The sequence below is a fragment of the Camelus ferus genome, chromosome 10, assembly GCF_009834535.1.
Source record: "Camelus ferus isolate YT-003-E chromosome 10, BCGSAC_Cfer_1.0, whole genome shotgun sequence".
NCBI lineage: Eukaryota > Metazoa > Chordata > Mammalia > Artiodactyla > Camelidae > Camelus > Camelus ferus.
In genome coordinates, this window is record NC_045705.1 from 43,905,146 (window position 1) to 43,925,768 (window position 20,623).

Consider the following 20,623-nt stretch of genomic DNA (forward strand, 5'->3'; position numbering starts at 1 on the left):
CTGCTGATCTGGCTACTCCTCAGCATCCAATTTCCACCTTAACATCACCATCATGGCTTTTTTCTTTTTTTTTTTTATCATATGCCAAGAACTATGGCAAATGTTTTACAAATACATCTAGTCCTATGCAAGAACCCCAAGGAGTTATTAGTTTCCGTCTCCAGATACCTACACCTTTGCCCTTTTCACTGTCCTGGGTGGCCTCCCACAGGCAGTACATTCAGGGCAGTATTTGTTCCTGGGACAATACATCCCATGTGAACCTTTGAAACTAGCCATGAAATTTCTACGCAGCCCTAATCAGAGATGGACAAGAGGAGTCATCTATTCATTTAATATTTATTTAGTACGTACGGCGGACCTCTGAGTACTGCCTGGGAAAACCGCCTACGTGATGCAGGCTCTTATCTGTGCTACTTTCACGTATTTGGGCACAGACCACATTGGAAACATCCCGAACAATCAGACAGAGGACAGCCTAGTTATTCCAGTCTCCAGGTTCTCCCATCCCTGGCACACTGCTGGAGCGAATTTCCCAGTACTTGTCAACGAAACATGGTACAGGTAACACATGACTTTTCCAGGCCTGGCCCTTAAACCTATCCAAGGAGACTATGACTTAATGCTCATCACAGTGGAAGCTACTAATCTAGCTCTCTCAGAATGTCATAGTTCAAGTAGGAAACAAGAACACGTAAAAGTTATGTAACATCTTTTAGTTGTGTTATTCATCAAGTTTTATCTATACACACAAACTACCCATCTTCTTGAAACATGCCCCCCAATATTGAGCAAGTACAGGAACGAGAAAAAAATGTTGCGATCGCAAATCTCAGAGCACATATTTTGTCATTTAACAATAAAACCAGAAGTCACCCATGAAGTCTTTAATTTAACCACTTTGCAATTTTTAAACGCTCCTTTAACCTGGATCAAAGAGGCAGTTAAACTGAAATTAAGAACTACAGAAAAGTACAGGAAATGAAAACGCTATAGAGCCAGTATCAATGGGCTATATTCAAAGTGATAATCATTAGGAAAATATAAAGACTTCAGTGACTTCACCAGTCAACAGCAAATACGGAAAACAAATGAACTAAACGGCCAAGAAGCTAGTAAAAATACCAAAATGATCAAGAAGAGGTAAGAAGCAGAAATCAATGAAGTTAAAATGAAATAGAATAGACTTGATCAATAAAACTAAGAACTGTTTCATTAAAAAAGGCAATAAACTATACAATCCATGATGAGCTTGGCCAAGAAGGAAATACATATATTTACACTACAAGTTAATAAACCACAAATATAAAAAGTTTATTAAGAATATAATGTCCAACTATTTGCACCCTCCAAATTAGAGAACTCAGTGAAATTCATGATTTCAACAAAATGTAAATTGATCCAAAGGAAAGTTTAAAATTAAATAGAATACCCTAAGAGATGGAAAATGAACATTTTCAGTAATAAAAGATTTCAGCCTTCCTAAACACAAATTATCAGCCTACATTATTTTCAGGCTAATCCTATTAGAAATACTTATAAAAGACGTATTTCCTATATATTTAAACCAGTCTACAGCAGAAAATTCAAAGAGCCTCAAATTAAATCACGTACACAGAAAAACCTACTGTATTTCAGTTATGAGTTAACATTTAAGTGTTTAATGAGTTTAGTGTAAAGTCTTTAGAACAAAGTCTGGCATTTATCAGTGCTTAAAACAGTTAACTATTACTATCATTTTTGTTTTTATTGATTTAGGAATCCTAAACATAAGTAGATGTAAATTTAGTAGTTTAACATTATCAACCCTACTAATGTTATTAATGTTAACAGATGAAAGGGGGAAAAAAACACATTCATCTCAAAAGGTACCCTGAAGAGGGTATTTAATAAAATATAACAGCTGTTCACAATTTTTTGGCCTTTCAGTAAATCAGGAATAGAATTAAATTTTCTTTAGATGATGACTATAAATACATTTATACATATACATACTATACATATACACATATATATTTATATATACAAGCCAGAAATAAAATATAACAGCTGTTCATGATTTTTTGGCCCTTCAGTAAATCAGAGATAGAACTAAATTTCCTTTATATATACATATACACACACTATATATACAAATATAAAATGGATTGATAAATTAGAAACTACCAGACATTATATTAAACACATAAGGAACACGTTAAAGATTTAAAGACAAAGACACAACTGTCTTCTGTCTTCTTCCTGACTTTAATGAGGACCTTTAATCTGATTATTATTCATCACTGTTATGGAGATTGTAGCATCATTAAAAAAAAAAAAAGGATAGCTAGTATAAATATTGGAATGTGAGAGACAAAACTTCCAATATTTTCAAGTTACAACATTGCATACTTAACAAATCAAGGGGGGGAAGGTCATCTAAAGCAGTAAAAAAAAAAAAAAATTAAATGCCTGTCACATGGTACACAACCAGAAAATGTTAGCTTAAAAAAAAGCATTCCACATAGCTAATACCTTGAAAGTCTAATACAAAAATCAGATCAAAGGCATCAAAAGAAAACTACAAACCAATACATGAACTTAGATACAAAAATTTTTAACATACTATCAAATTTCTGAATATATAAAAAGGATCACACCACATAACTAAGTGAGATTTGTAATTCCAGGAATGCAAGCTTGATATAACAACAAAAATTAGTATGAAACACCACATCAACAGAAAGGATAAAAACTCCATGATCATCTTGATAGATGCAGAAAACAGCACTTGAAAAAATTCAACACCCTTTCATGACTCAGCAAACTAGGAATGGAAAGGAACTTCCTCAACCTGGTCAGAGCACGTCGGAATGGAAGGGAACTTCTTCAACGTGGTTAAAAGCATCTAAGAAGACCCATAGCTAACATCATACCTCATGGTGAAAACTGAAAGCTTTCCTCCTTAACATCAGGAACAAGACAACTTGTTCCCAACACTTCTGTTCAACCGTGTACTGGAAGTTCTCATCAGGGCAATCCAGCAAGAAGATAAAACAAAAGGCATTCAGATAAGACAGAAATAAAAGTATCTCTGTTTACAGATGACCAAATCTTGTGAATAAAAACTTGAGAAATCCACTAAGAAAATTATTAAAACAAAAGAAGTCAGCAAGGCTGCAGAAGACAAGGTCAACAAGCAAAACATGAGCTGCATTTCTGAAGTATATCTTTTCTGGATCTATGCCACAGAGCAGGACTGCTGGAGCATACGGTAGCCCTATTTTTACTTTAGGGAACCTCCATACTGTTTCCCATGGTGGCTGGACCAATTTGCATTCCCACAATGTAGGAGGGCTTCCTTTTCTCCACACCCTCTCCAGCATTTGTTTTGTAGATTTTTTAATGATGGTCATTCTGACCAGTATGAGGTGATACCTCATTGTGGTTTTGACTTGCATTTCTCAAATAATTAGCAATGTTGAGCATCTTTTCATGTGCAGGTTAGCCATGTGCATGTCTTGTTTCACACTTACAAATTTTTAAGACTTACCACAAAGTTCAATAATCAAAACAGTACTGGCTGAAGAATAGACATATCTCAATGGAATAGAACAAAGGGTCCAGAAATAAATCTTCATTTATGGTCAATTGATCTTCAATAAGAGTACCTAGACAATTCATTGGTCTGCAACAAATGGAGCTGAGACAACTGGTTACTCACTTGCAAAAAAAAAAAAAATTAAATTGGACTCTTACCTCACACCACATAGAAAAAACTGACTCAATTTATCAAAGACCTGAACAAAAGAGCTAAACCTATAAAACGTTTTAAAGAAATCACAGTAGTGAATCTTCTTAGCCTCAGATTAGGCAACGATTTCTTAGACAAAAGTACAAGCAACAAAAGAACTGGACATCAAATTTCTAAACTTTTGTGCTTCCAAGAAAACCCTGAAGAAAATGAAAAGACAATCTACCAAATGCTGGGGGGGGGGGCTGTAAATCAAATCCAATAACGGACATAGAATTACTATTATGAAATCATAAAGACAAAAACCCATTTAAGATGGGCAGATGATCTGAAAAGCCATTTTTCCAAAGAAGATACAGAGCAGCCAGGATTGAAGATACTCAACTTAAGTTGTCATCAGGAAAATGTAACTCAAAACCACAGTGTGATATCTCTTTAGATCTATCAGGATGGCTATAATCAAAAAGAAAGATAATAACTCATGTTAACAAGAACATGGAGAAAACTGGAACCCTCCTACGCTGCTGGTGGGAATGTAACATGGTGCAGGCACTTTGGAAAACAGTATGGGAGGTCCACGAACAGTTCAACAGAGTTACCACCCAATCCAGCAAATACATAACCAAGAGAATAAAAGTATATGTCCACACAAATTTGTACATGAAAGTTCACAGCAGCATTGTAATAGCAAAAAAAAAAAAAAAACAGAAATAACTCGTGTCCATCAATGGATGAATGAATAAAAGGTGGTATATGCAAACAATGGATTATTCTGCAATAAAAAGTAATGAACAACTGACACACACTGTCAACGAAGAACCTTGAAAACATTATTCTAAATGAAAGAAGCCAGTGACAAAGGAGCACATACTCCATTTATCCATATGATTCCATTTATATAAACTGTCCTAATAGACAAATAGAGACAGAAAGCAGAGCAGTGAGTGCCTAAGTCTAGGGGACTGATGGGGAGATTGGGGAGTGGTAGCTAAGGCATTTCTTCTGGAGGTCATGAAAATTTGCTAAATTGATTTTGTTAACACGCAACTTTGAATAGACTAAAAAAACTAAAGTAACAAAAAAATGAGCTAGGAATCTAATAGTGTCTGTTATATCACAACTGTGGGATATGCTTATTTAATTCACCTTGATCATGAAGTGATACACCGAGGATCACACAGGAGAGAACCAAGAAAAGGAGCTGGGAATCCAGTCAACATCTATGGGATCCTTGATGGATTCCAGTTTACCAATCCAGTCTACCAGATCCCTGGATCCTCTGCTGTGGAATAAACCAGAGCCCCATCATCTCTACCTGGTCAAACGTCCAGGCCCCATGTCTACATGGCAATTTGCTTCTCTAGACTCTGTTACCCTGGTAAACAGTAAGAGAAATCTGAAAATGATTAAAGATTCTGCCATATTACAAATGGGAACATCTTTTGTATTATAAAAAGCCTCGTTCCTAAATATACAGCATCATATATTCCTCTCTTGTTTCCTGAATGCCATACTCTCTCTTTAGATGTTAATCTCCTTAAGCATGGAAACCAGATCATCTTTAGTTCCAGCATCCAGGGCATTACAGATCCAGAGTTAATTCCTACACCTGGCTTCAACTGGACCAAACATGGAGGAAGGCACCATGGAATGCAGAAAAATAGGTTCCCCTCCAATTCTATTTCTTCATATTTATTTTGTCTGAGTCAAGATCTGAGGTTTTCCTATTACAATGAAAAATGGTCAGATGCTTCTCCATTCAGTAATCCTCAAGTTCTATTAGAAACCTGCCAGGAAAGTAAGAGAAGGTGGCCTCAGATGACTATGTGGCAACACAAAATTTTTCAAAACCTTTCTTAAAGTAAGATCTGGATTTTTTTTAGATTCCAAAAGAGCAACCCAGAAAATGGAGTTTCAAGTCTTAAGCTGAGACAAGGAGAAGAAATACCTTATTTGTTAAGAGCTGTACACTTAACACACGCTATCTTTCTTCAGCCTTTCAGCAGCCCTGCAAAGTAGATTAACCCAATTTACAGACCAGGAAATTGAGGTCCCAAGACTTAAAACAGCAGGTATCACAAAGTTCGACCTCAACTCCAGCCTTCATCAGGTCTGACTCTGAAGCCTGTGCTCTTTCTATTACATCAGCTGCCCTTCCACTTACTTCTCACCAACTTTGGAAAGTTCTCTGCTTTTTTCAATGGATTAATATAAAGTTGGTATTAGATCAAAATTGGCTGGGAGGTTCTGATGGCAACGTAGGAAGGTCCTAAACTCACCTCCTCCACTGGACACAGAGTCCACAGCTCCCTATGGAACAGTTTCCTTGGGGAGAAACCTAGAGGCTGATTGAACACATGGGGCAAACAAGGAAAGAGCTACATCAAAGCAGACAGAGGCTGGGACACAGTCTCACCATAAACCCCACCCCCAGCTCAGAGATGCACCATCAGAAGGGAACTCAAAACCCAGAGTTTCACCTTGAAGAGCCAGGAGTTTGAACCCCACATCAGGCACCCCAGTTCTTAAGACGTGCACCTCAGAAACAAGTCCCCAAATGCCTAGCCTTGAAAACCAGCAGGGCGCCTGTCCACAAGACCCACAAGGCTGTCATGAGCTGAAAAACAGCTCACATGCTGGGACTAACCCACCTCGGTGCCCAGATCAAAGGCAGCCAATGGTGCCCAGATGTCAAATGAAAGAAGCTCATTTGCTTATAATAAACGGTTGGCCTGAGGGCCAGGCACCTAATTTAACACACTTCCAGGAGCCTGCTGGAACCACCCAGGAGGAAGACCGGCAGGTGCCGTCTTCGCATTCTCTCTCTTCCCGCTCCAGAGGACCATGCTCTCCCAGAAGGAAGCTTCGACACCACCTGCTGCCCTGGTTTTTACAGCTGCCACCCAGGGGACACCCTCCATCACCCAGCTCTGGAGCCCAGGTGGGCTCATGTCCCTGGATCCTATGGGACCGTTAACAGTCAGAGACAGTCCTGGGCAGGCCACCACCCCCAGGGCATTGCACAGACAGACAGCAGACTGAAATGCACCCCCAGTCTTCTCATGAAAGAGTCCAGGGGCTTTGGCCTGGGGAGCAGGCTTCTGGTTTGGCCCACTTCGAGGGGCCTACAAAAGGTGTTCTCAGGGAACGGAGGCTGGTGAACACAATCTTTCTGCTTCCCTCTGCTTTGCTACAGCTCACCAGCTTCCCCCAGAAAGGAGCTTACAACCTTGTCTTAGATTATCCAATCATCACTCCCTAACAGAGTGATCTTTCTCAACCTTAAACCCTTACACGGTTTCCCATTATATTTATCTGGGGACTGGGGTCCAAGGTTTTCAACATGACATCAAAGCTTCGAAATCATCTGGCTTCCAGACACCTCTGTAGGACCACCCATCACAGCCTCCCCAAGCTCCACAGCCCCTTCCCCATACACGCTCTGTGTGCCAGCCACTTACCTACACACACTGCTCCTTCCCCGAAATCATGACCACCTCTTTGTGGAATGCTTTTCTTCCCACCCCTCACTCCTTACGCAGCCTGTCAAACATCTACCCACTTGACTTCCTTATACAACGATCGCCCTTTCTGAAGCCTTTCTTGGCTCACCCCAAAGGTTAGGAGAATCGACAACTACTACCTTTGTTCCCTAAACCCAAGTTTCTAGCACTGTCATCTACAACCCTTCCTGTTACTCATCTGTCCATCTTCCCTACTAGCTTACTCACGTGATCCTTAGTATAAAAATTCTGTATTATTCACCATAACAGTCCCAGTGTCAAGCAGAGTTTTTGCATACAACGCACAATAAATGCTTACTGAAGGTTATTATTAAATATAACTAACTTGCAATGATGACCTAAATATGGACAGAATGTGGTTTCATATGAGCAAAGTCTATCAGAAGATGGAAAAATAGATGAGAAAGACACCGAGTGGTCCCTGGAGAGCCAACAAGAAAACCACTTTGCTCAACGTGTATTTCTCAATGCAGAGTAAATCCATTCACGTGTTCAACAGCCACCAAGCCTCCGTCAGTGGGACATTTTCTTGGAGTTACACCCTTCTGAAATGAATCCCAAGGCACTTTGTATCACCTATTAATCCAGGTCGATTCTGAGGAGAAAGCGCATTCCTACCTGTGTTCCAGCTCTCGGATGGACAGTATCACTCCGGAAGTTGACGCCTTCTGCTGCACGGTGGCCACAAAGGTGAACTCACTTTTATTCCGGAAGAGCTGAATTAATTTCTCGCTCACATGAGGGGCTGCGTGGATCTCTCTTTCTGTATCTAGGAGTCAAGAAGGAAGAGCAGGAGAAACAGGAGGGGAGACAGAAGGTGGGGGGAAGGAAGGAAGAAATACAGAAGGGAAAAGAGGAAGAACACAAGAAGGAGGAGGAACACAAGAAGGAAGAGGAGAAAAGACGTACAGTTAAAAACGCCTTGTCTAGGGGATCCAGGGTGCGTTTTCCCTTCTCCCCTCTCGTCAACAGTTTCCATTTTCAAGTGCCACCCACCACTCCACACAGCTGCCTGCTTTCAATGCAAAGACTGGAAATGCCAACTCGGCCACTGTTCCCACTTGTCACTTTGACAAGTTCACAATGGGCCAGCCAGTGATCCTGTGGCAGGAATTCTGACGGGACACTGAGCAATTTGGCCTGCTGCAAAGAGATTAAGTTGCTGTAAGAAAAGGAAGAGGCAGGCAGATAAATGGGGTCCAAAATTCAGAGAATCCTGCACATAACAGGATCCAGTGCCACTCAGCAGGCTCCAATTTCACTTCTCCCGTGACCTCAGTTTCTCTCTCCCCACAAGGCATCTAGGGAAACCTGTCCTCACCTGGTCCCCAGGACAGATTTACTAGAGCTAATAACGCTGGACAACTCTGCTTTTACTTAAAGAATAAATACAAGGCAGGCCCGTGGTTGTGAAGTGTGCCTGGAATTTCTCCATAAACATGCAGTGGGTGATGGTCCTTATGAAAAATTTATTAAAGTTGAGGCCAGTGCAGCAGGCCTAGAGGTGTGTGAGTCCAGCTGGTCCCACTGCTGGACAGGAATCTTTCTGCAACATCCGCACCATGAGAGAGATCCCGATTCCATACTCAGCCTCACCCTTGTCATGATAAACTGGGTGTCAATCTCATTCTTCTACACTAAACTTCCTGGCATCAGAAAGTGGGCACCAAGGAAGCAGAGCTAGAGAAAACGATTCAGGGGATGCCAATCGAACACCAAGGATGTGCATCCTCTGACTGTAGGGTGATAACTGCTTGGGTTTTCTCCCAGGACTGCACAATTCAACACAGAACTGCAAAGGCTGCGTTTCCCGAGCAACATCACAGACTCGTATGTGACCCTGAAGAACCTCATCCTCAAGAGTGGCTTTTAACAGAAAGAAATCCTTGAATTCTTGACCTCAGGCTTCAGTCTTCTCATCTACAAAACGAAGGGGTGGACTGGGCGATTTCTCAGGGCCTCCCCAGCCTCCGCTCCTGTAATTCTACACATTGCTGTTTCAAGTTTGCAGCGGAGATCATCACAGTCTTGCAGCCACAAACATCTAGGCTACAGACGGAGGGGAGCAAGGTTGGGCCTCTACCATGGAGACACCCAACCAAGAACACTCCACCCACATGAAACCTACCTGAACGACTTTTGCTTTTCTGCCCAAAGGCCTTCACTACTTTACTACTAAGCAGCGTGCTGTCAGCTTTTGTCAAGGGCTGGGATAAGAGATAGTACTTAGGGAACGTTTGAAAAAATACCTGGTTCTAGAGATTAACATCTGTGCTTGCTTTTTTTCCTTTTTTGCTCATCCATTAGGAATCAACTGATGCGTAATGGCTGCCTAGGGAGCTCACAGAGGATCCTGAAGCTTGGGCCCAGTGAAGAGGGCCATGATTGACCAGCAATGCCTGCTGGTGGAAAGGGGTATGACTGTCCTATCAGACATGCGTGGCCTCATCTTTCACTCAATTCTCCCTGGATGCTATCACCAAGCCCCATGGCCAATGATCCCCAAATTTATATCTGCAGCCCCAACCTCTCCCTCAAGCAGCAAACTCATATGCAATATCCTTCTTAATATCTCCATGTGGAATGTCTGAGATCATTTCAAGTTGTATCCACCCACAGAGCTCTTGTTCTCTCCCCCAACCCTCTTATCAACTCCTGGGAACTCCTGTCTTAGTAAATGGAACTACCCACTTCCTCAGGCCAAAACACTAGGAATTGTCCTTGATTTATTCTTTTCCTCCACCCTCTGTATTCAATCTAAGAGCACGTCATGAGGGCATCCATGTCTGGTATCTGTTCATTTCTTCCCAACTCCACTCTTAGAACTCCTGTCCAAGCTGCCATCATCGCTCCAACAGCTCCCCAACCGGTCTCCCTGCTGCCATACTGCCTTCCCTTTTCCATTCTCCATCACAGCAGCCAAAGTGCTCTTCTTAAAGCAGAAGTCAGAATCACTTCTGTCTCCTGCTTAAAAGCTTCCACTGGCTTCCCATTGCTTCCAGGATAAAATCAGGCTCTTTAGCATGACCTGCGTGGTCACACATCAGCTGACTCTTGCCTTCCTCTCCTGCAGCTCTCACTGCAAATGCAACCTCCTGCTCACTCCCTCCAACGCAGGCCACCTGGGTTAGTTTCTCCATACCACTCATCACAGTCTATACATTGTGATCAATTACTTCCTTACATCACATATCACAATGTTGGTTTTTGTTTCTTACCGTATTTTCTTTCTTTCCCCACCATACTATAAACTCCACGAGAGTAGGCATACTTACTTATTCATTGTTGTATCCCCAGTTCTTAGTGGCTGGCAGGAAGCAGACAACCAAAAAAGATTTATTGGATCAATTAACTAACGTATTTTCCACTTATGTCATTTATATTGTTACTTCAAGTAGCCACAAATATTATAGTCAGAAAGTAGTATGTTACCTTTTGAAAAAGTAGGAGGTACATAGGTATTTCTTAAGTGCCAGTGCTGATCAACTTAAAATGATTTTCAGTGCCAGTTCAGCCTACTTCTCCTTGTAAGCCACCCCAGCTAACAGTCATTAATCCAATCCAGCCAGACTTCTGTTCACTCAACCCTCCTAGAAAGCTGAACATTTCTTTTGCTGGCTTTTCTTATTGCTCATTATAAGTGATTGGCACATTGAAGTAAAGAGACCCCATTAGCACTCAGAGTGAAATGTAAAAAAAATCTATTTTGATAAATTGAGACTTTATATACATTCTCTTTCAAAAAAGCTCTTTCGAAATAACTGTTTACCATAATTCAGCCACTAAAAGAACCTAAGTAATCCTACGACTTCTTACAATATAGAGGCAGTAACTGGGACCAGCGTTCAAGGAACTGAAGACTACTCATTTCTGCTGATAACTAAGCTGTGTGACCTGGGATAAGATTGACCTCTCTGAGCCTCACACACCGCATCAGGAAATTGAGAGGATGGAACTCTATGATCTCCAAGTTCTTTTCTAGTTTCATCATTTCATTTCTGTGAATCACTTTACTCTGCTCCTAGCCACACAGCAAGAGGGTAAAGAGGGTATTTTCCATCTATATCAGGTTCTGTAATTTTTCTGATTTTCCCAATCAACATAAACATCAAGTTGTCTATTACTGAAAATAGTGAATGTCACATACTTTACAGTAGCGTTTTTTTTCCCCTGAAGTTAATAGAGCAACCAATGAAAACCAGTTAATGAGAACCTACAGTGAACACTGCACTTCTATATGTAACACTTATAACATGTGTTTGCTGTATTGAGAATACTCAAGTCTGCTAGAAAAGAACGAGAAAGACAAGTGGGATGGAGAAAACTCATAGGAAGTGTTAAATATAGATCGCAAGTTAGAAACCTGTGAAAGGTATTAAATGTAGATCCAATAAATGAAACATAAGTATGTTCAGATTAAAAAACTGAATAAAGAGTGTCACTTAGAATGAGATGGGAGGACCAAGTCATAGTGTACAAATGTCACCTTCAGAATAGAGCTATATGGGAAATATACACAAAATCTTATGGTAGCTCACAGAGAAAAAAATGTGACAATTAGTGTGTATATGTCCATGTATGACTGAAAAATTATACTGAACACTGGAATTTGACAGATTGTAAAATGATTATAAATCAATAAAAAAATGTTAAAAAAAAAATAGAGCTATGTCATCCTTATCCTACAGCCATCTTTGACACCCATTCCATTCCCATTCTGGCCCCACATGTACTCTGTCTGAGAAATGCTAATAAAACCCATCGCTGCTCATGGAATTAACTGGTGGACTACAGCTGTGGCCAGAAGCACTTGCCTGAGTCTCTCCAACAGAGAAAGTGCATTGGCACTAGGTAACCTCCCCACCCGCTGAACCACCCCCCCCTTTTTTTTTTAAAACTCCCTTTTTTTTAAATAACCTCAGCTCCCGTCCACGTAGCCACAGCATCAGAGAGGAAGCTGATGGGGCAGAGAGAGAAAGACTGAAAACTAGCAACAAGGCATAACTCAGTAACCCAATGGGGTCGCCCATCCTTCTCCCCTCCCCCGACCTGTCCCCTGGCCCACTCCCCTTCCCCTGCTTCCTTCTGGGTATTTTTCATTGATTTGATAAGCCACACATTTCAAGCTTCTGAAAAATCTGGTCTACCTGTGAGGCTTTCTGTTTAGTGACCTCTGAGAGTACACTTAGAGACTACCGCTGCATCAAGGTAATTTTCCACACAACCACCCCTTAGTGAACATTTTACACTAAAAGAGGGAAAAAAAAAAAAAAAAAAAGAAGAACGCTGTTCCAAATACTCAAAGAAGTTTTACATGATCTAGTTAAAAGTGCTAACTCAGCAGCAAGGGTTAAGTGCTTTTTCCTTCCTGGGATGAAATGGCTCTACCTGGCCAATTTTAAAGAAAGACTAAAAATGCTAATGTGATGATTAAGCATCAGATTAAAAAAAAAGTGTTGGGTGAAGGGAGGAGGTTGAGGAGTCGAGGAGAGAAATTAAAATGACGGTGTTCACATGCTCTTCTCTGCCTAATATAGAAGCAACTTCATTTCCCTTCTCCCTGACTTAATAGGATGAGGAGGGTGGTGATTTTCGTTGTCAACAGGTACCTGTGTTAACTCTGTGCCAGGCACCAGAGAAAAAGTAAAAATACAGTTTCTGCCATCAAACACAGTTATGTAAGCAAGACAGCTACCTGGTGACAACAGGTAGAGTAGGACAAGGCACACAGGAAGGAAGGGACTCGGGGAGGCTGGGAATGACATCGCACAGGATGTGACTTTGAGCCTGAGTCAGTAAAGATGAGTAAGCATTTACCAGGCGGAAGAAAGGAGAGAAGAGGGCACTCCCTGCAGGAACACTATGAGGCTGTGAACACCCATGTGTTTTCCACTATCCTGGCACTTGTCTTTCTCCGCAAGCCTCTCTCACTAGAAGTCCAGCAGGAAACCATCTCTTCAACCTCATACTGGAGAGAACTCTCCACTGATCAGTGGGTCAGGGAAGCAATGGCAGCAGCAGCCAGAAATAGGACAAAACCAACACCCCAGGGCAGCCCGCCTCAGCATTGACTGACGGCGAGTTCAGGCCACGTCTTCATAATCACAGCGTGTTTACACCAAGAACCTCAACACAGGAGAATCTTGACAGAGACAAGGCGCGCATCCTTCCAGCCTGCGTCCCACCTAAGCTTCTGGTTAAAGATTGGCCCCAAGGGATAAAGCAACATTTGCTAATATGAGATGACAATCGTCTTTTCATTTCTAAGAACAGAGGAAATTTGCCATTTCAGAGCTGCCAACGGTCCGCAGGGCGATTCCCACTGTGGGGAGGGAGGCTCACCTCCCGCTGTCAGGTCCTGCGGCCCTTCTCTGAGCACTTCAGATGTTATTGATCCAAGCACCTTCAAAGCAGCAGGAATCACAAGCACAAAGTAGTAGCGACACCAGGAGACTCCCACTTAATGTGTGTAAGGGATTTCTAGCTCCACCAAGTTCACAATGACAATTCAAGAAGCCTCCATTAGCTCCAGAAGCCAGAGTGATAAAAAGCATACAGGTGTACAGCTCATTATGGGGCCAAATGCAAGGTTAACTGCTCTGCATGTATCATCTTACAATCATCTTGGGAGTAACTACTATCACTTTTTCCTACTTTACAGATGAGAAAACTAAGGCTTACAGAATTTAAGTGACTTTCTAGTAGACACCAGACTAGGAATCCATGGCTCTAAGCTTCCAACCTGGCAGGCTGGATCCACATGCTACCCTCACTGCGCTGCATCTGTTGTCAGCCCATACGTATGACCTCAGTGCTCGGTGCATGCGGAAAAGGGACAAGTCACCATCATATACCCAGTGCCTGACACCGTATTCACTCAGGAAACATATACAATCTATTTGTATAATCCCTATGAGCTAAATAACATCCTCCCATTTTACAGGTAAAGAAACTGAGGCACAGAGAAGTTTTATGGCTTGTCTAGGGTCCCACGGCACGTGACTGGAGACCAAGTTGAGTCTTGCCCCAGCAGAGTTGATCATGACATCCATGGTATTTACCTGGCAACCCTGCTTCCGTTTTCATCTTCCTGTTTTTCCTCTCTCCCACCCCCTTATCCTGCACTCCAGCCACACAAGCCTCCCATCCCTTCTTCCCAGTGCAGTGTTCCTCCCTCCCCACCTTGGTACATTCCCACCTGTAGCGACCTCTCATTTTTCCCTCTTCTGTGGGGACCAGCCCAGGCCAACTCAGATTCCCTCCATTGTTTTCATTATACTTCTTGTAAATATCAAGGCTTTATGTGTCTAGTCATTACACGTCATCATTTCATTAATAGCGATCATGCCCCAAAAGACTAAATTCCATGATGAACAGTTTATCAACGGATACTCACACTCAGCATTGGTGCCTGGCACGAGGTAGAACCTCAACAAGTGTTTTCTGCATTAGTAATTAACATATCTTGACTCCAGTCTTGAACACAATACAACAAAGGAGGTTTACCAGAGACTCTCAACTATAACCCCAACCTGCTGAGAATAAAGTACATTAAAATAATGAGCTGCCTAAGAAAAAAAATCAGCTGAGCACCCCTAATTCCTCCATTCGGGGACAAAACCCAAAGAACCCTGTGACACATGGTATCAATCAATTTTTTGTAATTACTATGTGACTCCATCAGAAGCAATTCAGGTGCCTCCATAATTTTCCTAATTAGATCGGCATAGTGGAGGAGCTGAGCTCTTATAAACATTTTAAAATATCAGTTAAGGAAAATCAATGTATCGCCTTTTCACTAAGAAGTTAGCAAAATGATCACTCCTCTTTAGGATGCCCCCCTACATTGGCACCATAACCTACCCTTCCTCAAGTCTCCCCCCTCATCCTCATCCTTCCACCCCCATCTCAGTTGGATGCCTCAAAACAGAGATAGAGGATAAAGCATGGACGCCAGCTCTATCTGAATCACAGGACAGGAGAACAAAAGGGAAAGGTCTGATGAAAAGACTTTAATTGAAGATTGCACTGTATAAGCTACAAACCTGCACTTATAAGATAAGTTCCAGGGATGTAATGAACAGCCTGGTGATTGTAGTTTAATACTGTATTGCATATTTGCAAGTTGAGAAGAGAGCAGATCTTAAAAGTCCTCATCACAAGAAAAAAAATTATTTAACTATGAAAGTTGATGGATGTTAACGTAATGACCTAATCATTTTGCAGTATACATACATCAAATCATTGTTTTATATATACACACAATGTTATATGCTAGTTACATCTCATTAAAACTGAGGAAGACTGCATCATATAGCAAAGCTATCCAGGGAATGGTTATAAATTAAACTGTATACACCCAATGGAAAATCACATAGGACAACACAGTAATATCAAAGGTATTAGAATAACATAGGAAATTCCTAGGCAATAATGTCAGACATAACTTTATGTACAACATTGTATCAGGTATATAAAAATTTTATTTACTGATGGAGAGCAGAAAGATAGAAACAGCCTTCAAAGTGTTCGCACTGGGAGCTAACCTGGGTGATGTTTTTCTTCTTTTCACATACCTGAATTTTCCAGATCTTCTCTGATAATTATTTTAAGGAAAAATCAATTTTATGCTAAAATATAAGAGCACATTCTAGAAATGAGGGAGAAGCAAAAAGGGCACCCTACAAGAGAAGAAAAGTAAGCCCCAGTCACCTTGTTTTCAATCATGCAACTGTGTCTCTTTGAATCAGTGAAAGCGCCCGTCTCCCTCCAGCCAGCCTCAACCAAGATGTGGCTTCCCACAGACTACCACTCCACTGCTTAGGGCAGGGGACCAGTCAGCTCCCAGAATCACCTGCTAGACCATTTCAACAGGGACCCCCAGCCCATGACAGCTCAGGCTGATGGGACTGAGGTGTATTCTGGCAATAACTGACAGTCAAGCCATCTCAGGTGTCACTTTAATCCACACCGACAGTCAAGAGTCCAAGGACACAGAGGTATGCCCACCACGTGGGATATGAAGACACACAGAAGGCTGTGCAAGTACAGGCATGTTCCCCAGCATGGGATACTCTGGGTTGTTATAAAAGACACGAGGACAGTCCTTGTCCCTGCCCTCTGCAAACTACTCCCCCAGCCATCTCATCATTCACTCATTAACTCTTCACCTTCAAGACCTTTACTAAGCCCTCTTCTGAACCAGGCACTATGAACGTAAAACTGAGAGACATCTTTTAGGGGCTAAGAATCTAGTAATAAAGACACAAACAGAAATGAACGGAGACTATTCCATTGTTCAGTCCACAGGCATAAAAGAAAAGTGGGCACGCCCAGGAGGCAACACTGGGCTAGAATAACCTGGAGCAGGACCAGAGAGCTGCCCCTCAGAGACCTGATCCCCCTTATAAGGGGCAGGGCAGGGCAGCGGTTCAGCACTCAGGCTGAAGGCTCAGAAATCTGCATGCTTTAACACTGCCAACGTATTCACACACACCATCACACTTCATATTCATAATAACCCATTGGGGGAGGTACTAACCACCTCACTTTATGGATAAGAAATCTCTGGCTTGTGGAGTTAAGTGCCTTGCCCAAGATCCCACTGCCAGCAAGTAGCAGAGACATGACTTCTAACGCCAATTTTTCAGCTTCTTCTGTATACTTCTGCAAGACTTCCCAAATCCTCAGACAAGAATCACTAAACTTCTCCACTCCAATGCCAGGTCTCCCCTATCTAAGGGACACTCCTTCTCCAAAACCCTAAGCTACCCCATATATGGAGGGTGCATTCTCTACTCTGCTTAAAAAGTTTGGAGCAGTAGCCTGACCCAATTATAATGCGCTCTCTTTTGCGCACAGTCCTGATGCTTAGACTTAAGAGGAGTATTTTCAGTGCTGCTCTGGCCTTGACCTTGCCACATCTACTCAAACTCAACAGTAAACAGTAGGGCATCATGTTCAACCGCCAAGCTCTCTAATTTATGATTATTCATGATAAATCATTTTTACACGTTGCTTCCAACGCTGTTCAGGAATAAAATCTGCCCGCATTGAAATGCAGTGATTTTAATATGCAAACCTCCTACAGAGATGATGTCTCATTTTAATTATTGTTTCGGTTTAATGGGTTTTCATTAAATTAGAGGATGGAGCAATTATGAGGGTGAACAGCTCATGTTTCAAAGGTAAGCTCCCGTGGCTTTGTGGGCAGAGACAGTTGCAGCATAGAGAAGCAGAAAGCAACTCTCTTCCAGTTAAGCCTGTGTTTCTGCCTGCTAGAAAACGCTGCTGGCTATTTCTTTTCCCAGCTGCAAGGGACACTGCGCATCTCCTCACAGTGATAGGCAAACAGCTCCAAGCATGTGTTTGACTTAAGGTATCTTAATCACCTAACTTTTCTATCAGAAATCCAAGCTTCCCTGCTCATCAGGCTAGAAAGCGCCCTTTACAAGCTCACAGCCTGCAAAGCTAAGTGTCAGACCACAGGAAAGTATTCCCAATGAAATTGTCTTTCCTCTCACATGCAAGTAATTTAATTGGTTTTGCGGATTAATGTCTGGGAAATCAGTCCAACTGGGAAATCGGTCCAACTTCAGCACAAGCCGCGCTGACCAAAATCCTATGAATTAGCAAACTGTCAGAGACCCAGTGAGAAACGACTTTGGTGGCCTCACAGATGTTTCAGCCCAGAAACCATACAAATTCAGCACTCAGGGATCCACAAGGCAGCAGTGCCTCAGACAGAGGTGAAGGAATGAATGAGAAGTAGGGAATGAGGGGAGGGTGAGAGGTAAAATCTGCTTTCTTGGGGTTCCGGTGGTCAGAAGTGAGGGGTAGGACTCCACACTAGGGGGTAGTGGGGGCTCTCCATTGCAGGAGTCTGCCCCTGGGGAGGGAGAGAGCTAGGCAAGCTTCAAGTGTGCAATTTCTTTCTCTCCAAGTAAGCCAAAGGAAAAAGACAGGGAAGCTACAGGGGGTCCTTCCAGAAGTAATTGGCCAATTAGGTTAGGGCAGGCCTGGTCACTACATATGCCAAGAAAGTAATACGGGAGGGCCTCTCTATGCTATGGGAAAGAGCAAAAAATATGTATCTATTCCACAACAGAGAGAAATCATAAAGCAGCATCAGCCTCAGGTAAGCCAGCAGGAACTAAGTGATGGATAAGGTACCCTCCCTGCTCAGCACCGCCCTCCTCCAAGCCTGATACTGACCACCGGCCGTGGCCCATCCTTGCCAGCGTGGCTGCTGGAGAAGGTTCTGTGCTGTTATTTCAAGTGTCTTGAGTATTTTCCAAGGATAAAAATTTAGAATTCCTCAGTGGAATGGTTTCTTTTCAGAGTCTTTATGTCTGCTGCCCCGAACAGCACATCATTGGCTCTTAGATCACGTGCGTTAATCTAATTACAAGCCTTGTTAGCTAATTAGTTCCAGAGTCACTGCTGGGGAGGTCTCCCACACTATTTTTGTATCTTCATTGGCCACAGGGTGTCTGCTTTCTGAGGAAAATGTGCAGTTACTGGACTCTCAATCCTGTGAGGCAGGGCAGTATGGCTTTCTGGACACCTGAAACTCCAGGCTTTGAGCAGAAGCTCCAAGAAATGTGGGCACGTGTGCAGAAAGGGGCTCTGGGTGTGGTTTCTGGCAGACCTGCTATACTCCTTTGAAAACTGACCTCCTCTTGAGAGGCTTTTATTCCAATCTTATCAAACATTAATGTCACCCTTAAAACGAATCGTTGGAAATGCAGCTTGCCCAAACTCAAAACCAACTGCTATCTGGCTCCTGGATCCTTCTCCACCAATTTCCCATGACAACCCTCCCAAATGAGATCTACAACCAAGGGCTCAAATTACAATCCCCATTTACTGAGGCTTTTTTAAAGAAAGGAAAATGTTGATTTGGGGGGAAACTGGTCTTTGATCATTGTTGCAAATAATTCGGCTCTGTTGTGTCCTAGGGTAAGAACACAGGGTCAGTTTTCAGTAAATTACTCCTTCAGTGTATGAAATAGCATCTTTGCGATAGTTCATCTCAAAGGGGGCCTGGTAGGTTTCCAGACAATCTTTTCCACCTGGGTATGATCTGACTTAGCCAACAGATAACCATTTCGGCTCCCTGAACTACCCCCACCACGAGATCCTTGGGCAAGCGCCTTGGGGCCGCAGGTGAGCCCTGGAAGTGCAGAGCATGTGCCATGCCTGGGGCCGTGCTGGGCTTGGTGAAAAGTTCCCAAGGCAGGAATGCAATCTCAACTCCTCCCACCTGGAGCCCCAGTCGCCTTCTCCATGCCTATGCAAAGCCCGCCCATCTCTGGAGGCCCAACCCAACTCCTCCAACTCCGTGAAGCCCTGGAGCCCCAGTTCAGGGTGGTTTTCCCCTGACACTTCCACTCACCCATTCAAACGCCTGTTTGTGGAGTGTGTTGTCTGTGGCTGGCTCTGTGTCACCATGCATAAGACAAACTCGGTCTGGGGAGAGACATCCAGCCAGCATATGCAGCTCCACTGACCAGTACCACCCATTGTGACACATCTTAACATCCTGCATCTTACCAAGTTCAATGGCCAGGCCTCTATCCTCAGCCTACTGACCTCTCAGCCACCTCCCAACAGTCGTCCTCTCCCTCCTTTTCAAAGCATTCTGTCTTTCTGGCACTGCATCCTGCTGGTTCTCCCCCTACCTCCCCGGCCATCTTAAGACTCCTTCAAGTCCTCCTCTGCCTGCTCTCTAACTAGCAGGGGAACTCAAAACACATCCACCCGCAAGCCCTGAGCTTCACCTCCATCCCCACGGAGACCCTCCTTCCTCGACTATAACACTGCAGCAGCCGCCAAATGCCAGCTTGTTTCCACTTGTGCCTTCCCCTACTCCCCTCTCCTCCCCTCTTTTCCTGACTTTCTCTCATGAAGCAACTGGGAATCAAGAAAATCCTTTTCAAACTTAAATCACATCCTATCAATCATCTCAACCCCTTACTTTAAATCCTCAAAAAGCTGCCTGTATTAATTTTCTATGGCTGCTTCAACAAATTACTGCAAGCTTTGTAGCTTTAAACAACACAAGCTTACTATCTTACGGTTCTGGAAGTCAAAAGTCTGAAATGAGTTTCACCAAACCAAAACTAAGGTGTTGGCAGGGCTGCTCCCCCTCCAAAAGCTCTAGGGGAGAATCCATGTACCTTGCTTCTTCCAGCATTCCTTGGTTCACATCCCCATGTTAACCTTCAAAGTCAGCTTTGTAGCGTCTTACCACCTCTCCCCGCTTCCATCTTCACATCATCTTCTCTCTCTGACGGACCTTCCTGTTTCCGTCTTATGCAGACGCTTGTGATTATATTCAGCCCACCTGGGTAAGCCGGGCTCA

The 20,623-nt window shown here is 42.9% G+C and overlaps 1 protein-coding gene across 4 annotated transcripts in view; it reads right to left on the reverse strand.

The window, feature by feature from the left end:
- Window positions 1–20,623, reverse strand: part of NELL1 (neural EGFL like 1) — a 748,929-nt gene that overhangs the window by 667,836 nt on the left and 60,470 nt on the right. For all 4 annotated transcript variants that reach the window (XM_032488858.1, XM_032488857.1, XM_032488860.1 and 1 more), the window contains one exon: window positions 7,876–8,026. In XM_032488858.1, the coding sequence (XP_032344749.1) occupies window positions 7,876–8,026 (151 nt within the window). The remainder of the gene's footprint in view (window positions 1–7,875; window positions 8,027–20,623) is intronic.